At 47.3% G+C, this 20,407-nt stretch overlaps 1 protein-coding gene across 1 annotated transcript in view; it reads left to right on the top strand.

Annotated features, from left to right (window-relative positions):
• The first annotated feature begins 2,096 nt into the window (after window positions 1-2,096).
• Window positions 2,097-20,407, top strand: part of Dzip1 (DAZ interacting zinc finger protein 1) — a 66,534-nt gene continuing 48,223 nt past the window's right edge. The window contains 6 exon segments of the mRNA XM_051161027.1: window positions 2,097-2,102; window positions 7,098-7,212; window positions 7,884-7,977; window positions 9,322-9,433; window positions 9,556-10,104; window positions 18,511-18,595. Of these exon segments, the coding sequence (XP_051016984.1) occupies window positions 2,097-2,102; window positions 7,098-7,212; window positions 7,884-7,977; window positions 9,322-9,433; window positions 9,556-10,104; window positions 18,511-18,595 (961 nt within the window).

Genomic DNA, 20,407 nt, shown 5'->3' with positions numbered 1-20,407 from the left:
TTTCACCATCATAAACAAAAGCTCATGTTCAACCGAACCATCTTAAATCAGCGACTATCTTGTCAGTGACCATTTAGACTGTTAGAATAGTTTTAATCTTATTATATGGGAAACAGCCACCAAAGGGCTTTAAACAAAGAACTTATTGTACTGTGTGTTGACAAATGTTAGAGGTTTAATCGGGAAATTATTGCAGTAAGCTGAACAGAAGATGAAAGGTGGACACAACATCAGGGAGTGACAGGAGCAAGCTAAATTGCAGATCTTACATGGAACAAGATGGAAACGAATATGTTAGACTGGGATCACACCATTGAAAGAATCAAAATTAATGCCTACAAAAGTTCAAGAAATTAGGTATTATCATTTGCTAATATGGCTTAGGTAAGGGAAAAAGAAAAGAGTTACAGCCATATATACTTGAAATGCTTCATAGACATCAAATAGAAATATAAAATAAGTGGAAGTGGCTGGATCCTGCATAAGAAGTAGAAAAAAAAAAAAAAGAATAGTGGCATCACCTGAAGACAAGGTATAAAAAGAAGCAAACGAAAATGGGAGGAGGGTTGGGGTACCCAGGACAGAGCATCAGGACAGCAAAAGATGACAACTGCAAGACTCACCCAATGTCAAAGGAAAACTGAGGAGAGTGTGGCCCCATGGATCCAAGAAGAGGAGGAAGTGAGTGAGAAGGGGGACGGGAGACTAGGGATTGGTGACTGACAAAGGAGCCTCACTGGAAGGTTGAGAACAAAAGTCAAATAAGTGTGGGACGCAGAACAGAAGTGACAAGATGGACATAGCAAACAGGCCTCCTTAAAGAATTATATTCAACAGCAGCAAAATGTTGACAGTTTGAAAACTTCCATAATAAAATTGTTGTTGCTTAAAGAGTACTGTTTCAAACACGAAACAGCAATGACGTCATCGTGAGAGAGGGTGGGAGTCATGGAAAATAACCTTTGCCGCAGACTTCGTGTTTGACAGTGGCTATGATCTGTCTAATGGGGTCCCAGTGACAGAGGACAAATATAACTGTGTTAAGAGTTGATCCTCAGAGGGGCTCGTGATGAGGGAAGCTAATGGTTGCCAGTGGAGGAAAAGTCACATCTTCAGTGGTGTGGCCACAGGTGACTGACTACTGCTCAGGTAAGCACACCCACACAGGTGCAGATGCACAAAAAGACGTGAAAGTGATAAGGATACGTGGGGAGCAGAAAGGACTTACCAGGAGTGGAAGTGTAATAAGAAAGGAATATTGTGTGGATATGACCAAAGTGCTTTCTGTGTGTGTGTGTGTGTGTGCGTAATTGTGAACATATTTTAAGTGGATCCTTGAAAAGTCAAAGAAGATAGACATATCTGGAAGGTGAAAGTTAGAATTATATATTGTATTCTGGAATATATATATATATGTATATATATATATATATATGTATATATATATATATATGTATATATATCGTAGCCAGAGCAGTGACTTGACCTTTGTATTCACTGCTTTGTTCAGTCTATGTCTACACTTATCACACATTAAAAACAAAAACAAAAACAAGGGTTAAGGAGAGCAAACTTACATGCCAATAGTCACCAGAGGATACTGGAGGCCAATTCTGCCTTTTGATTAAGCAAAACCTTTTTGGTTTTAATCATTGGAATGTTGTCACCTGACAGTGGTGGAGCACACCTTTAGTCCCAGCAGGCTACTCTGGGATTTGAGGCCAGCCTCATCTACAGAGTGAGTCCCAGGAAAGCCAGAGCTACACAGAGACCCTGTGTCTTGATCATATCCACTGACTCTCTCCAAAACCCTGGGTTTCCACAGCCCATTTCCCTCACAACATCATGTCTTTTGTTTTTTTTTTTCATAACTCACCGTTTCAATTAATAATACCCATATGTACATTGATGTTAGGTTATCTACTGGGGCTACAACCCAGAGAAAAGTAACCCTCACTTCCCCCAAGTCATCAACTGGCACTAGCCCCTCAACCAGGGTTGGGGACTCACCCCACTCCATAATGGAATTTTTACTCACTTGATTTTGGCAAGCCGTGCAGGTAAGCACAGCAGCCATGCAGGTAAGCACGGCAGCCATGCAGGTAAGCACGGCTGCTGTAAGTTCGTGTGTGTGACAGCTGGGCACATCCAAAGCATTTCATAGAGTCCCCAGCTTTGGCTCTTACTGCCTTTCTGCCCCTTCTTCCACATTGTTTCCGTGTGTGTGTGTGTGTGTGTGTGTGTGTGTGTGTGTGTGTGTGTGTGTGTGTGTGTGTGTGTGTGTGTGTGTGTCCCTTGTTCTCAGTACTTTGAACAGTTATGAGTCTACATTGAACACTACCCTCTGAAATAAGAAACTTCTCTGACCAAGGTTGGGAACAGCACAAATCTATAGGTATGAACATAAATATTCATAAGTCAGTTTTGTAGCATGCCCAATTAGTAAAACAGCACCATTGGGTTTCTCTCCTGAGGCCATGACTTGCCTACGCCTGGGTTTTGACCATGATTCAAGGACCAGGCATGGATTCTCTCCTGGAAAGATGGCCTTAAATCCAATCAAGAAAGTGGTCTGTTACTCCGTGCTCTAACCTAATTTCTATTGCTGTGATAAGACATTCTGATGCAAAGCAGCTTGGGGAGGAAGGACTTATTCTGGTTTACAGGTTTTAATCCACCATCAAGGAAAACCAAGGCAGAAACTTGTAGAAGGAATCTCTCTGGACTGTACGGATGCAACACCTGTCAATTTAAAACGCCTATGGCCCATGGCTGAGGCAGGAAATAGGTGGCACATCCAGCGGGCAGGAGCAATTCTGGGATCGAGCCAGAGCTCGAAATTCCAGCTGGCAAGTTGTGAGAACAGACAAGTGGTACCCGAGTTCAGATAACTGGTCACGTGGCAGAATGTAGATTAGAATAAACGGACTATTTTAAGTTCTGGGCTAGAAGAGCCTAGCTATATGGCCTAGGTTTTTGTAAAATGATAATTGAATCTTATGTGTCTTTATTCCAGAAAATTGGGGAAGGGAAGGAAAAACCCTCCCTACTATAGAAACTCAAATCAAGAGCTTCTTGAGGCAGAAACCAAGAGGAATGCTGCTCACTGGCTTTCTCGGCCACCTTTGTTTTGTGTGGGTGTATTTGTTTTTCTTAGACAGGGTTTCTCTGTGTAATAGCCCTGGCTATCCTGGAACTCATTTTGTAGACCATGCTGGCCTTGAAAAAGCAGAGATCTACCTCCCAAATGCTGCTGGGATTAAAAGCATGTGCCGTCACACCTGGCTCAGCCCAAGTCTACCTCTCTAGAGATGCCACTGCACACACCATGTTAGGTCCTACCTCACCAATTAGCAATTAAGAAATACCTCACACAGGCATAGTGGCACACAGGCAGATCTCTGAGACCTAGAACCCTGCCTGGTCTATATATTGACTCTAGGATAGCCAGAGCTACAAGAGTGAGGTCCTGCCTTGAAATGAAAAGAAAAAGAAAATGTCTCACAGATATGATGTCAGGCCAATCTGATCTGGGGAATCCTCCTGTGGCGACTCCTTCCCAGCTGAATCTAGTTTGTATGAAGTTGGCAGCTGAAGCTAACTATGCGCCCCCCCATCAAACAATCTTGTCAGTGTTGCAGCCAGTGGGCACAGGGAACAGAGCTGGGTAAGACCATAGATGTCTTTCTTCCCTCAGCAGCCAGTGCACCACCCTCCGGCACTATGACAGGTTGCCATGGGGAGTTCAAGACTGGTCTCTCATGTCCTGTAGGGAAAGTGTGTGGTGCACTGAGCAGCAGTGTCTTACTGCCTGCTTAAGGTGGGCAGCTGAGAGTGATGGCAACAGCTGGTAGGGAGCTGGCCTATGCTTTGTACTGAGGTTTTCAGGTAACAACCCACATCTTCAGAGGGTACCATTTCCTATAGGGATCATTTTAAAATATTTAATTTTTTTGTTTCTATGTCGGTGTTTGTATGCATGCCACAGGTGTTCAGGTGTCTGCAGAGGCCAGAAAGAAGGGCACTGGATCTGCTGGAGCTGGAATTCCAGACGGCTGTGGGTCATAATACCATGTGGGTGCTGAGAGCTGAGCTACCGCGCGCGAGCACGTGCATGCGTGCGTGAGTGGAGGGATATAAATTGGCAAGTTCCTACATCTTCTTTGATCTCTTAACTCTTTAATACCCTACCTGACCAAGCTAGAGTTGTATTATTGTTGCCATAGCAACACTGAGGCTTGGGGCTTGAGAGGGGAATTACTTACTAGCTCTTCTTTAGCAAGTGGGCAAACTTTCCTCTGCTGTAGAAGGCGGAGTGAGCATAAAGTCCCGTACCCGTGTGGCCACTTCAGATCCCTTTGCCTCGCTGCTATCAGCTTGCTTAGGTCTGCTGGTAGGCCCCACATGCTAGCTGTGGCACACACTTGCCCATACACACATACACACACACATAAACTCACCACATACACACACAAGCACACACACAGACACACACACACATGCACACATATAAGTGCACACAAACACACACATACAATGATTTTTAAAATGGAAGTTTGAAACAATGTCCCCCATAACGTAAGCCCCACCTATGAGAGGAGTAGGGAGTTCCAGATGTGGCACACAGTTGTCTTCCCTACTTTAGTAAGTTATACTCTCTAGCTAACCAGTAGTGTCCTTCTAATTTGTGAGAGACTTTCCTGCAAACGTGACGCTGTTTAACCTCTCCGGGGTTACACTGATGCTCGACATCCTCTGCAAACCTAGTATAGAGAGCAGGACCTAGTGTCACTCTCAAGCACAAACCTTGGTGCTGTGATCAGAAAGCAGACAAGGCATGTGCAGGCGTCTGAGTGGCAAGCAGCATACACCGTGTCGCAGCATACTCTGCAGTAAAAGCCCCTTTGTTTGCTGCCATCCTGCCTCATTGTGATTTCTCTCAGAGCAAAGGAGATAGCTCGGTTGCAGGAGCCCTTGCCTAGTGTTAACAGGGCCACATAGACAGGATGGGGGCACATGCCAGTGAGTTTGAGGTCAGCCTGGAAGGCATGAGACTTTATTTCACAACCAAAGAACCCTACATCTTGAAGGGACTCTAGCCAGCCAGAGCGCGGCAAACACGGCTCCGACAGACCTAGCCCTTCTCTCCATTCCTTCTGCTTTGCTAAAAACTGTTAGCTTACATTCCTTAAGCTAGCCATCAAAGCCTACCCCTTATTTGGCTACTCCCCCTCCTGAGGTTCACTGCCAAGGTCCAGCTCTCAAAGTATTGAAGTCCAGCAATGAAAAGCCCCCTCTGGCTCACCTAGTTGACATGCCCAATTAAAACGAGACTTTTCATCCTTACGTGGGGATGGGGTGGGGTGTGGCCTTCCATTGCCTTTATAAGCCACCGTTTGCCTGCGTGCCACATCTGTCTCCTCTCTGTCCACACATGTCCCCTGCCCCATCTCCCTTGTCCTCTGTCTCCTGTCTCTGTCTCTTATTCCCCATCTTGTGTCCCTCTGGGGCAAATAAATCTGGGAACTTGTGCTGAGGATTTGGCCTTGGGGGTCTTGAATCTCTCACACACCCCAACCCGTGATGACTGATAACACTATACAGCCCTGACTGTCCTGGAACTCACTGTGTAGACCAGGCAGGCCTCGAACTCATGGAGATCTTCCTGCCTCTGCATCCCCAGTGCTGGGATTAAAGGTGTGCATCATCATGCCTAGCTTAAGCAGATTTCTTATAGGTAACATATTATAGATATTTCTTTTATATAAGTCACCCCATTTGAAATGCTCTTTTTATTGATGCATGCCCTGGTGTTGTGACAAAGCAACACAAGTCTACTGACCCCAGATCGAAACCCCATAACAGACCAAAGCATAGATACCACAAAATCCAACTTGGTGAACCAACGAGTTTTGTATGGGCGGAAATGACTTAGGTGCATCACAAGGCCCAACCAGGGTAGGCGCTTAAGGAAGGAACCTGAAGGCAAGCACAGAAGCAGAGACCTGGGGCTTGCTCCTCCTGCTTGCTCGGGTTCCTTTAAAGACAAACAAACAAACAACTCAGGATCACCAGCCCAAGACTGGAGCCACCCACAGTGAGCTGGACCCTCCTGTATCAAACAGTAATATAGAAAATACCCCACATACAGGCCTGCAGGCCAATTTGATGGCGACATTTCTTTTTAGCTGGGGTTCCACATTCCTAGGTGACTATAATTAATGTCAAGCTCATAAAAAAAAAAAACCTAATCAACATACTGCTTTGTGCTAATATCTTCCACATGTATAAAAGCTTCTAATTCCTCAAAGTGTATTAAATCAGTTCACTATATATCAAACTGAAAGTCCAGGTGTAGGATAGATTTCAGGCATACTACTATCTTCTATCTGGTATGTTAAAGACCTAGTTCCTGCCGTCACTCAGCTCTGTAAATTTGTTAGTTTCATAATCCAATGTTCATTTCAAATGAATATCATCCCTTTGGGAAAGGTGTTCCTGTGGAAGGCACTATTAGAGGTCTCTCCCCTCCAAACCTCGTCTCCTGCAGAATCCTGGTCCCAGCTTCAGGGTTAAAGACGCATTCACCCTTCTTTTTAGAGTCTTGAAGCTCGCTTTTATCTGCAGGTATCTGCAGTTAAAATGCGTCTCTTCTGAGAAGAAAATCCACATCGGCCCTTCAGGGGGATCAGCGAGCTGAAAGAGAGGGTAACTAGCGGGTAGAAATGAATCTGGATTCTTTTTGAAAAGTCTTCCCGGGGATAGCACCCGCAGCCAGCAACAGAGCTCACCGTAGCATCACGTGTCTGCAGCAGCTGCGGGATTGGAGGAGCACATTTTAGTGCTGCGGTCTAGGCGCGGGTGGTCCCGCCCAGCTGCCAGAGGAGCCGGGTAGCGGGGAGAAGAGGCCAGCAGAAGACCGTGAAGGGGAGGGGGCGGGAGGGGGGTGGGACAGCCTTAGCCACCCACGGCCCGGAGCCTGGGAGGACAAGGAGCGAGGCCAGGCTACCCGCCTCGTCACAACTTGCCCAGACAAGACACGCTTTTTATCTTGCACCCTGGAAGAAGGAGCCGGCCTGCCTCTCCCTGCTCCGTAGCTCTTCGGCCCCCCGCGAGCCCCGCCTCTGCGCCAGCAGCAATCCCGGGATCTGGGTCCCCGCGACGCCCCGTGCCTTGCAGCGCCCGGCTTTCGCCCAGGAGCGCGCAGCTGGGGTGAGCCGAGGTTTTAGGATGCTCCGGGCGTCCGCCAGGCTTCAGCAAACGCAGAGCATCTTCGCGTGTCTGTTGGCTAAGTCGGGCCTTCTTCTTCCCTGTTCTGTGTGCTGAGTGAGATCCGCAAGGCTGCAGACCCGCCAATGCCTTCAACGTCTTTTGCTTTCTAGGACAGAGCTCCCCGAGCCTTTGTCTTTTCCTCAGGCCTGTAGTACAGTGCGGTGTGGCCAGAACACTAGGCTGCCCAGGGTTGGGAACCCACTCTGGGATGGGAGCCGGGGAACAGGAAAGTATGCCCCCTGTCTTCCTGTTCCGGCCATCTTGTGGTGGTGATCCGACCTAGGGGTTAAGGACAGCTAACCGCAGATGCTCTTAGCTTGGGTTGTGACCACCAATACTGTTACCTTGGTCCTGCGCGCGTCTCTACTGGGTATTCAGTTCAGCTAGCGGGCCTTTGGAACGGATCACGGGTTCATCCCTTTAAAAGGCAAAGAAAATAGGAGGGATATGGGCCTGGAGTCATTCATTAGGTTCCTAACTGAACAAATAACTCATTCAGCCGTTCTTCCCCCGCCCCCTTTTTGGTTGTTTTGGGGATTTGGTGGGTTTTTTGTTTGTTTGTTTAAGCTTGGCACACTCTAAATGACCTTTCCTTTCTCGCGCTGCACTAGGTGCTGGAAATACGGTGGTGAGCAACACACCTCCTGTGTTCCCGCTGATCCTGCCAGCCCAGTGGATGGAGCCCAGAATCCTCAAACCTGTCAGGTCAGTATCCCAGTGCTGCAACAGAGGGCCAGGGTCAACAGATGTGTCCTAGGTTAGGCTCCAGCCTAAGTCAGCCTTTACAACCGTTTGTGTCCTTAGGGCTTCTATGCTAAGTTGTGGTAAAATACGTTTTTCTTATTGCCTCAGGATTTTGTAAATGCATGAATGTATGTTTTATTTCCTGGACACTTTCCTGCGGATTTATTTATATTATATGGAAAGTGCTCAAAATGATTGGTTATAACTTTCCTTCCAGATAATTACTGTGAATTGTATTTTCCTTTCTTCTGTTCACGTATTTGGTTGTTAGGAAAGAAAAAAAAAATCCTGATGGTTGGTCCAAGCAGGGCCTCCCGGGTGGATTGAGGAATGCCTGGCTTTTCCTCGGCTCCTTGATCTCGGAGGTAACCACGGGCAGCCTCCAGAAGACCTTTGCAATGAGAGGCCTGGGGTCTGCAAGTCGCTGCTAGAATTTTTAAAAGAATGCAGCACCGACACAAAATTGTAAGGTAAATACTGTAGCCCGGTAAACTTGGTAGAAAGCTGAAGATTGAAGTTCCCGTCCGTTTTTTTTAAAACTTCAACATTTTGAGAAACTCTTTTGGAATGACAGACCGTTGGATATACTGGGCAAGCTACTTGGACTGTAATTTAACAAAATTCAAAGTTAAGGTGCTAGTGCACAGAAGAAGAACAATCCTGTTTTAAAATATGTTGAAAGTAAGACAGTTAGAAAGGCTAATTAACAAGCTTACCCTTACTGCAGTGTGATGTACAAAATACACCCCTAATTTTAAAGGTACAATTCCGTTAAAATCAGCAAATGTATATATGTGGATAATTACACACAGAAAACCCTTCTCAGATTTTCCTCCTGCCCTTATGACATCAGTTAACTTTATACCTTTGTTGCCACACATTTCCCAAATGTGTGGAAAAGATAAAGACGGGTATGTATTACTAATCTCAAAACCTAACGCTGTCATAGGGACGGATGGCTAGAAAACCACAGCTAGGACCGGAAGATTCTGGAGACGTAACTCCAGGCATGTTTTAGGGGCTTAGTGGGCCCAGTCTTCTGAGACCAGGGTAGGTAGGGTCAGGGGAGGTGGCCGCCTAGAGATGTCCGCTATAGGTGGATGAGAAGTGTGATCAGTCTCCAGCTGGTCCAAGAGGTCCTCACTTGTCCTTCTGGTCCCGCAGGTCCCTGGGCGCATGCTGAGCGCGCGTGGGCGGACACGCCCTGTGCTCCAGGTCGGGGCTGGGCGCTGCCATAGCAACGTCCTGGACGCCCAGAGCTTAGGCCGCCGCCGCCGCCGCAGCGGGGCGTCCGGGCCTTTCCAGGCTCATAAGGGGTGTGGCGGCGGCGGCCCCCCGAAGGCGGCGGGGGCCAGGTAGACGACACTGCTCCACCCCTCCAGCGCAAGCCTAGGCGGCCGACTGGCTTGCAAGCATGGTAAGATGCACGAGGCTGTGTCCGGCCCGGGATGCAGGGCAGGGACGGTCAGTCGGGGTTCGCTGGGACTTTGAGGCTCCTCAGCTCTCCCGCCTCCCGCCGCGCTATCTCTTCCTCCGCAGCCCTTCCAGAAGCACGTCTACTACCCTCTGGCCAACAGCCCCGAGGGGCCCGACGCCTCGGCCGCAGGCGCGGCCCCCATGGCCTTTGTCCCCCCCAGTGCGGCCTCGGGCCCCCTCCCCTTCTTCCAGTTCCGACCGCGACTGGAGAGCGTGGACTGGAGGCGGCTGAGCGCCATCGACGTGGACAAGGTTGCGGGCGCCGTGGACGTCCTGACGCTGCAGGAGAATATCATGAACATCACCTTCTGCAAGCTGGAGGATGAGAAGTGCCCGCACTGCCAGTCTGGGGTAGACCCAGTGCTGCTGAAGCTGATCCGCCTGGCGCAGCTCACCATCGAGTACCTGATGCATTCGCAGGAGTTCCTCACCTCGCAGCTGAACCTGGTGGAGGAGAGGCTGCGCCTGAGCCTGATCGACTATGAGCAAAGCAAGCAGCTGCTCACCAAGCAGGCTGGGGAGATCAAGCTGCTTAAGGAGGAGTGTAAACGCAGGAAGAAGATGCTGTCCACGCAGCAGTTGATGATAGAGGCCAAAGCCAGCTACTACCAGGTGGGACACCGTGCCGGCCCAGTTACCTTTAGGAACCTGTCTTTTTTGTTCTTTCCAGGAAATTCAACTCCCCCCCCCCCCAGAGAAACAGACTAAGGCAAAACAAACAAATAGTCATTTCCATCAACAGAAAATATTTCATTACCATCTGCAGCCACCAACCAAGGAAGTAATAATTAAATATCCTAATATTGCCTGCAGGGCTTATGAAGTTATCCATGTCGGTTACTGAACCCGGTTCCTCCTTACTACAGATGTTGTGTGGGGGTGGGGAATTGTTGTGTACAAATTGCTATTGAGGTTGGCCCCCAAGTGACCTGAAATATGATATAATATGTGAGGGTCCCCTCTTAAAAATTTTTTTGAGGTGTTTTCTAAATAACAGAAAAGTTCCAAAATAGAAGCAAGAACTCGAATGGGCCCTTCAGCCAGGTCCTATTACCTGCCTTTGGCACACTTGTGTAGGCACTGTCTCACAGTGAGTGAGGTGCTCCTGAAGTTTTCCACGTGTGCGGTTCCCAAGGGTGAGAATACTAGTGTTAGCCTTTAAAAAGCTTTTTCTTCTAATCATCATCTCTGTTTGTTATGAATTAGTCGGTGAGCCCAGGATAATTTTGCAAGTGTTGTTGTTTTTGTTTTTTCAAGACAGGGTTTCTCTGTGTAGCCTTGGCTGTCCTGGACTCTTTGTAGACCAGGCTGACCTTCGAACTCACAGAGATCCACCTGCCTCTGCCTCCCAAGTGCTGGGATTAAAGGCGTGCGCCACCACAGCCCGCCTCAAATATTGCAATTTTGAAATCAAGGTACAGATTGGATATCTTTGCTTTGAAACGCTTAGGACTAGAAGTGTTTTGAAGTTAGGATTATTTGCATTCATCTCCTGAGGTATATTGGAGCTGGGACTCAAATCTAAATATTTATGTGTCTATGTGCATGTGCCTGCTTGAATGTGTGCATGTGCACACATGAGCATGTGCCTCTGCATGTGCCTGCATGTGCGTCTGCATGTGCCTGCGTGTGCCTGCATGCATGTGTGAAGTACCTTAGTAGGCCAGAGAGGGCCAGATCTCCTGGACCTGGGGGTGTGGTGGTCTGTGAGCTCCTGATAAGGCTGCTGAGACGATGCTGAGACTCTAGCTCCCTCTTCAGGCCAGTAAAGGCTTCTCCAGTGCGCGAGCCCCAAGTCTAAATATAAGGCGAGCTGATGTCTGATGACCTGGAGTTGCTTGCATGCAGTATTTTGGTTCGTCTGTGTTTTGACTGACTGACCCTGTCACATGGAGCTCGTATGGAACTTTTACTTGTGGAGGAGATGTATGCGCATTGGAGCACTTGGATTTGGATTTTCAAGTTAGAGGGGCTCAATTTGTGCTTAGTCAAAGGAAGGACAGACTGACACAAAATAGTAAACGACAGGTCGACAGAATTGATTTCACTTTACCTGCCACACGTTGGGGATAAATGCCCTTTAAACGGCTTCTGGCTTCCGGCAGTCTTGGGACTACGCAAGCCGGAGCAGTTTCAGCGTTGCAGAAGTGGGTCTAGGGCAGAGAGGAGCACGAGGCAAACCCCACAGGAAGGCTGAAAGAAGTGGGGGTTCAGCTTGGGGGATGGTTGGAAATGCCCCGGGCCTGGTCTTGGGTGGACACCAGGAGGCGCTCTCTTCAAATGATACTTGATGTGGTGGGGCAGAGGTGGTGTCTTGTTTTACAAACGCTGTTTGAAAATTACATACCTATACCTAATACTAAGATTACTTTTTTGTATAATGCGTGCAATCAGTTCTTCTTAAACATTTGAAGTAAGTGTAGTGTTCTCTTCTAGCTTGGGTAGAAATCTAGTGAAATGTTAATACACATAGCAAAAGGTTGTGTCTTTGAGTAACCATAGCAATAATTGTGAGTAAAGATTTTCACATATGAGTGACGAGTGGGGCTGAGGCTGAAAGCTCTAACAAATGTGAAATATGAATCCTATATAGATGTGGAAAGGTCTTTATTAAGCCAGGAATGCCTGTCAGCTCTTCGTACTTGACAGAGTCTCGGAATGCGAGTGTTGACTGTGTGTGTGTGTGCGGGGGTGGATCGGGGGGTTCCTGTGAAAGAGTCAGGTGCAAGTGACTGTGTCATCTTTTCCTGCTGCCCTCCGCTAAGTGATGCACCACTGTTGGTTTCGGGGTGACAGTTTCCCAGTTAGACTGTGTAGATTTGAATGTAACCTCAAGTCATTCCACTTCCCACCTCCCTTTTCTCTCTGGAAACGGGACATTAGTAGCAGGGCCGCACGCCTCGTTAGGTGAGGAAGGCCAAGGCTGAGTGGAAGGTGCCATAGATTGACCCAAGGCGCTCAAAGACTGCAACTGTGGGTAGAGAGCACATAGCAAAAGTGTTGAAACTCCAGGTTATATTTGGTCAGTAAAATAACTTAGGGGAAGATACTTGATTTTGTTTAGTCACTTGACTTTAGGATACAGTCACAAGTTTTAATTAATTAACTGAAATTAATCAATCTATTGCCAGAACAGCAGTCCAACCCAGGGCTTTGTCCTGTGTGTAGGTCGCCCTCTACTGGAGCATGGGCAAACTACACCACAGAAGAAAACTTGACAGTCCCTCTGCCAATAATAAGCTACTGAGCTAGTGTAGGATCCCAGAAGTCTGTTCCTTCTCCAAGCTGAAGTGTGGAGCAGCTTGCTCTTGTGCAGGTCTTATGCTGGTGGCCACAGTGACTGTGAGTCCACGGATGTAACGGCCTCATCATGTCTGGAAGACACTGTTTCTAAGGATGCTCCCAGCTCTTACAGTCTTTCTTTTCTGCTTTCTCTTGCCATGATGTTGGTTACCCCATGATACTTATGCCGCTATTGGCACTAGACTTTCCAGGGTGATTGTTATTATGGATTGCCTGGTAAGACTGTTGGTGGCTTTTCTACCTCAGCAGCCTCCATGGCACCTCATGGCACCATGAAAGCTGGCCAGCAGAGAAGAAACGTTGAGATTGGTACCAGCTTGATTTACTAATGTCCTGTAATCAAAGTATGGATCTTATAATCATGTTGTAGTAGGGAAGCAGGAGTGCTGATAACATACCATATTGTTTCGGGAGTTTCTGGGACCCTCAGCAACTCCATAGGGTGTTCACACACCTGCCACTGGTTTTTATTTGATAACTACAGGGAGAGCACTGTCCCTCTGGGTAGAGTAACTGTTGCTCCCATGGACCAGCTCTGGTAACAATGAAGAGGAGAGAAGAGAAAGTCTTGGTGGGTCTGTGGTAGGGAGAGTTGAGCAGGTAGGGAAGAGCTAGTTAAGGGGAACCAACCATTGGGGAAGGACTGGCTATAGCAATCAGCTGTTGAGGAACAGAGGAAAAAAGAAATACTAGACCCAGGCATATGTGGTACAAACTGAAGGCCTTAAAGCCCAGGAAAGCTTAATTTTTCTGTCTTTCTCACATACTTACTGTCTGTATGTCTCACTTGCTCTTTGTCTTTTCTGTTTCTGTTACTTACTTGCTGTTCTCCTTGGGCCAACCCCAGTATTTTATTTAAAGTGAAGTTTAATTTTTTTCATTACAGAGTACATAATGATTTTTCTCATCTTTTATAATCAACAGAACATTTAAAAATCAACAAAGTAAGAGAGCAGTCTAACAAGGAAATACAAACAGTTCTGTATAACCTACAATAAAGCACACAGCAAAAATCAATCAATTTCCAAGCAATGGTCAGCGTAATCTGATAATTATTTCTTAAACAATACTTGGGAAAGTTTCATCATAAATTTCCCCAGGCTAAAGCATGGTTGTCATAGCAACATGGCTTGAGCTAAATGTCCTTTAATAAAAAAAAAAAACAAAAAAAAAACCAAAAAACTTGACTTACTCCCTGTCCCAAACAAACAGGTGTGCTATCCAACCCTAAGCTAACTGCCAAGGGGTCCTCTATTGTAAAATATCTGTAAAGCATGACATTCCAGGCCCGCCTTCTATTGCTCTCAATGCAGATTCAAAAGAAATGTCTCTACAGCTAACAGTATCTGGCCAGGTACTGTTGTGTCTAAGTCTTCACTTCCTTTCATGCAGTTTCTGCTTGGGTACTCACAGTCAGAGTGAAGAACTCTATCATTGTCTCAAGCCTTTGGCCAGATGCCCTCTTTCAACAGTCTCTGTGGGAAAAAGTTTTCCCTGTGTGAATTTCCTTAGGGCTCAGTCAAAGTGAGAAATAGAGAGAAAGACAGTTTTAGGAGAAAAGGCAGATTTCAGAATAATTTGGCAAAATTACACCTGGGCCGTACATAATATTTAGGGGCAGTGGTGATCAGCCGGAGGCCTCTGGAACTTTGTCAAGCAAAGCCTCTACGACTTGTCCTCGTGGTGGTGACAGTCTATCTGTAACCAGATAACATCAGTTGTGGAAGGACGATTCGGTTGTGCTACACACGTGTGAACTTGTAGATAAAGTGATCAGTATAGTTTTAAATTGCTATTATAGTATTATATTTTTAAAATAATTTTAGTAATCCAGACCTAGAAAGACAAGACACATGTTTCCTCTCACATGTGAATCTTAGCTTTGAATCTTTAGTGTTTATCACAGAGTACCTGTGGAAGCCAAGAAACTAGAGAGAGGGGCCATTAGGAGAGAAGAAAGTGCTTGCAGGAGGAGGATAGCACAGCAGCATGATGGGGTGGTAAAAGGAAGGAACAGCTACGTGGGGCGGGGCATGGGGCGGGGCATGGGGCGGGGCATGGGAGGGCAGAGCAGAGACGAAGGAAGAGACAGAACACTAAGGACGTTTGGGAAAGTCAAATGGAAACCTACTATTTTATGGGCTTTTTAATATGTGTATATATTTTTAAAACTTATTTATTTGATTTTATGTGTATGGGTCTTTTGCCTGCATGTATGCCTATGTATCACATGCATACAGTACCTGTAGGGGCCAAAAGAAAGAAGTCAGATCCCCTGGGGTTGGAGTTACAGACAGCTGTGAGCTGCCCCATGGTGGCTGAGCATCAAACGTGGGTCCTCTTTAAGAGTAGACAGTGCTCTTAACCACTGAGCCACCTTTCCAGCACAAGCACCTGTACACACAGACATGCACACATATTTAAATATTTTTAATTGGAGATGTTTTTTAATAGCCAAGCACACACACACACGCACATATTTAAATATTTTTAATTGGAGATGTTTTTTAATGACCAAGCATGCGCATGCATGCGTGCGCGTGCACACACACACACACACACATACACACACACACACAAATATTATTTATTTTTAATTAGACAAGATGTGTTTTAGTGGCCAAGCATACATATATATTTAATTTTTTAAAATTGGAGAATATGTTTTAACGTCCAAGTGCGCGCGCGCGCGCGCACACACACACACACACACACACGTGCACACATTTAGTGTTTAATTACTCCTTTTAATTGGAAAAGTTGTGTTTTAATGGCCAGGCACTCCTCACGGCCTTCATTTACCTGCCAGGAGACTGTGATGCCTCAGGGATTCTGATTCCAGAGATGTGGAAAGTATTGGGGGGCAGCCACACCTTTCTGATGCTGCTGGTTGGAAAGTGTTGGGGGGCAGCCACACCTTTCTGATGCTGCTGGTTGGAAAGTGTTGGGGGGCAGCCACACCTTTCTGATGCTGCTGGTTGGAAAGTGTTGGGGGGGCAGCCACACCTTTCTGATGCTGCTGGTTGGAAAGTGTTGGGGGGCAGCCACACCTTTCTGATGCTGCTGGTTGGAAAGTGTTGGGGGGCAGCCACACCTTTCTGATGCTGCTGGTTGGAAAGTGTTGGGGGGCAGCCACACCTTTCTGATGCTGCTGGTTGGAAAGTGTTGGGGGGGCCAGCTACACCTTTCTGATGCTGCTGGTTGGGGAGGTCAATGGGATCAGATTCTCAGGGAACCCTGAGTTAAATGAATCTCCATCCTTGGGCTTCTAGAGGAAACTTGGCTCCAGGTGGGCTGAGACCTACAATCTCCCTCTCCCTCCCTGCCCCCCATCAGTCTCCCTCCCTCCTCCCTCTCCCTCCCCTCTCAGTCTCCCTCCCTCCTCCCTCTCCCTCCCTGCCCCCCTCAGTCTCCCTCCCTCCTCCCTCTCCCTCCCTGCCCCCCTCAGTCTCCCTCCCTCCTCCCTCTCCCCCCTCCCTCTCCCTTCTCTCTTTTCCTCATACTTTCTCCTTACCTTTAGTCTAAGATAACTTGTTGAGGGTCTATGTGCTTTTTCAGAGTATAAGAAATTCCTGGGCTTAGACCAATGCTGTCAGGACTCAGGGAGACAAAAGACAGGCTGTGAATCATTTACTTACTGGTGGACATGTTCTGCCCTGTGGCCTCCGTCTTGTGGCTCGGCTGGTAGACGTACTATTAACCGAAAAGTGTGTGACTACCTCAAGGTCATGCAGCAGAGTCAGTCACAGGTTTCTGTCTCCACAGAGAACACTGATAAGGATCTCTCCAGAGAGAGAGGGTTTGAGCCCATCCCACCCACCGTCTCAGCTGCTAGACCTTACCAGATCGTTCAGCTCCGGTGTCCATTGGTATCTGCTCCGTGGCGCAGGAATGGTCACTGTGCTGCAGTGTAGCCATTCTTAGTGGGTTTGTGTGGTTAAGCTTAATGTACCCCAGACCTGAGAGTGACATGCAGAAAGCCCTGTGGCATGCGAAACAAACACCAGAGCTGATTTACTACAAGACAGGAAAAGTCACATGCCAGCATTTTAATTTTTCTTTACCTCTCTAGACAAATTCCAGAGGCCCTGGCCTCTTTGCAGAGAGATTGGGCAAACCATGTGACCAAGCTCACCTTCACAAACCCCAATCTCAGTCTCTCTGTGCCTGTTTCCTTTTGCTTCAAGGAGCCACAGAATTGATGTAGTGAAAATGAAGCATTCAAGGGTGTCCACGTCTTGAAGGCTTTTTCCCATTGAGAATATAATTGTGACATGTGTTGTATCCAGGCAGAGTGTGTAAAGGGCTTACAGTGACAATGTATATTGTCTTTTTTCTCAGTATTTTATTATATAAGATTTGTAATATGCAGGAAAATTAAAAACAACTATATACTGAGTATCCGTGTAAGAATGAATAACAGACTAACTAATGAGAAGTGTAGAAAGAGTATACAGAGCAGTGTAGCTAACACACATTCCCACCTCCAAGACAAGGAGTGTGCTAGTGTCTTGCTGAATTTCCATCCTCTATTTTGGGGAAAGTTGAGATTTTAAAAAAGTTACATTTTTCATTATCTATTTTCATATAAGTAATATTTTTAACTCTGTGAGAATTTCACAGATGTTTTAAAATTACATTTACCTCCCCAAGTCCTCTCAGACCTACTCCTGCCCAACTTCATGTTCTGTGTAAAATAACAGAAGCCATGGAGCTCCATGTGTGACATCTGCCCCACGTGTGACGTCTGCTTCATGTGTGACGTCTGCCTCATGTGTGACATCTGCACCATGTGTGACATCTGCCCCATGTGTATCGTCTGCACCATGTGTGATGTCTGGAGCATGGCCAGCTCCCAGAGATCACACTCCTCAGATTTTAAACTCGTTTCCCTCCATCCATGTCCAGAGGAAACATTTGTGCGCCTGTATTCTCCTTTATGTTTGTTATATTCCACATACCTTTAAACGGTTTTTATGAACCAGGTAATGGTGGTGGTGCACGCCTTTAATCCCAGCACTCAGGAGGCAGAGGCAGGCAGAGCTCTGTGAGTTTGAGGCCAGCCTGGTCTACAAAGAGTTCCAGGACAGCCAAGGATACACAGAGAAACTGTCTAAAACAACAACAATCAAACAAAAACAAAAGGTTTTTATGAGTGTATTTTATTCATAGGATAATATTTTTAGCTTTAAAACATTTCACACACATATGCGCACGCGCGCGCACGTGCACACACACACACACACACACACACACACACACACACACACACACACACACACACTAGCTACTAGGTCTGCCATAACAAATACCACCAATTAGATGACCTAAGTAATGGAAATTTGCTTTCACAAATATCTGGCCGCTGGAAGCCCTGTGCCAAGGTACCAGCAGGGCTGGTTCCCAGTGAGGCTCCTCCTGCCTTGAACAAGTTGGTAGTAAAAGATGAAAACTTCATGTAGTAGAAACATCACTAGGGCTTCCAGAAATTACCAGAAAGGTTACGTTAGCCGTCAGAGATATTTCATTGATTTGTTTTAGTCTGGGAAGGCCATCCTTACCTTACATTTGCCCCTTGGGTCAGTATCTCTAGCCAACATCCCGTGTCTCTTGGGAAGAAAGCCGCCGAAAGGCCGTGCTTCCGACCCCTGGCTCTAACTGCAAATAGATGAGGAAATTCACTGCAGACATTTGAACGTGTTGCTTTCTTTTCAGTGCCATTTTTGTGACAAGGCCTTTATGAACCAAGCTTTCCTACAAAGCCACATTCAACGCCGCCACACCGCAGAGTCTCACCTTGGTAAGGCATGAACTCTGCTTCAGAGTTATTTTCTTTCTGCTCCCTTTTTCCTTTCCCAGTGAGACATGGTCCAGTGCATCCCTCAGCATCCCTGTAAGGCTGTTAAGCCCTTAGCTGCATGTCCATGGTGCCCTAGCTGCTGAGGATGCAGCCGGGAGCCAACTGAAGAAGTCCAGCTTCAACTCTTGCCTTCTAATCACTTAAACCAATACAGTGCTCTGCAAGTGCCAAACTCAAAGAAAGTCACAAAGGCTGCAAAGGACAAAGACAAAGGGAGAGTCTTCTCAGGTGGCCTTTGAAGGCCTCTCTGAGGAAGCCATTTCTAACCAGAGTGAGGTCATGAGAAGTTGTAGCCCGAAGAGAGGGAAGGCCTAGAGCATCCCAGGCACACAGGCTACTACAGTGAGGCCCAGGAGGCGAGGCCGCACTGTGTGTTTGAGGAACAGAAAGGAGGCGTGGCATGAGCAAGTGGTGTGTGGGAAGGCTGGAGATGCCAAGAGACCATGAAGGCCCCGGCTTGCGGGCATTGCCTGAGTTCCGTGGGAAGCCAGGGGGTGACTATTTTGTAGAGAATGAGGGTGTAATTTGTACCCTAAAGAAACTACTCCAGCTGTAGATCAATGGTCTGTGAGGGCCACAGTGGACCCCGGGAGAGTGAAGGGATGCATAGAAATCAAGTGAGAGAAGAGACGAGCCTCGACCAGGATGGTTCTAGGGCAGAGGGGAGGCATAGCGCATGTGCCGGACACAGAGCCTACACAGCTATGACCTGGGGTGAAAGCGGCAGGTGAAACGAGGAGCCGCTCCTCTTTAGAGGGGTGTTTTCTGTGATAGGTGCTTAGGGCTGGGAAGAAGGAGGGAGGATGCAGGAGAGCTCGTGTTGGCCACACATATGTTTCCATCACACGTACAAGAGACAGGCAAGTTACGTGGCTGCTGTTTGTTTGCAAGTGGGGGCTCAGGGTAGATAGAGGGAGCTGGGAACTGGAGGACAGAGGTCAGAAGACCCAAGGCTAATACTAGGCCCTTCCAACATGACTCCTCAGGAAGGGCAGGTGGAGGCTGGCAATGAGGGTAACCTAGAGAGCATGCTGTCTTGAGCAGCGAGGGGAAAGATGATGGAGCGATCAAGCGTGTCACGTGTGCCACAGGCAAAGACTGGAATGCAGGTGGCAACTTACCATCCCTGCACAGTAGTTGGCGTTGGCATAGCAACTTCAAGAAACGGATAAGACAACAGGTCAGTTTGAGTGAGCAGAGTCGGGAATCGACGAGGAAATCCTCTTAACAAACATGGCTATCTACGTTAGCAGTGCATGCTGGGAAGGAAACCAGGACACCTGACACAGCACCTCCAGTGAAGTGTGGAGACAAGAGAAATTTGTCTTCTGTTGAGTAAACACGTTTGGGTGCTGGTGGGAAGGAACCAGAAGGAACCAGAGAGTGGAGGTAGAAAATAAAGAGAGGACTCTGTGGTTTACCAAGGAGTCAGTCTTCCCGCTGTCTGAGTACTTTCAAAGAACATAACATCTCCTCTTCCTCTTCCTCCCCCTCCCCTCCCCTCCCCCCCCCCCTCCTCCTCCCCCCTCCCCCTCCCCCTCCTCCTCCCTTCAAGCAGGCCAGGCTTTGTGCCACCGTAACCCACAGGAGTGCTTTCAATAGCTGTACTGGCTTTCTTCATTTGGGGCCAGTCGGTGTCTATTCCTTCCCCATTACCCTTTGTATTAGAAGCAAAACAGCTAGCAGAAATTTTCCTTCTAAACCACGGAGCTCTGATACACATAAGCAGGATACTGGAGACATGCAAATGTT

The sequence above is a fragment of the Acomys russatus genome, chromosome 18, assembly GCF_903995435.1.
Source record: "Acomys russatus chromosome 18, mAcoRus1.1, whole genome shotgun sequence".
Lineage (NCBI taxonomy): Eukaryota > Metazoa > Chordata > Mammalia > Rodentia > Muridae > Acomys > Acomys russatus.
This window is presented reverse-complemented; position numbering and strand designations above follow the sequence as displayed.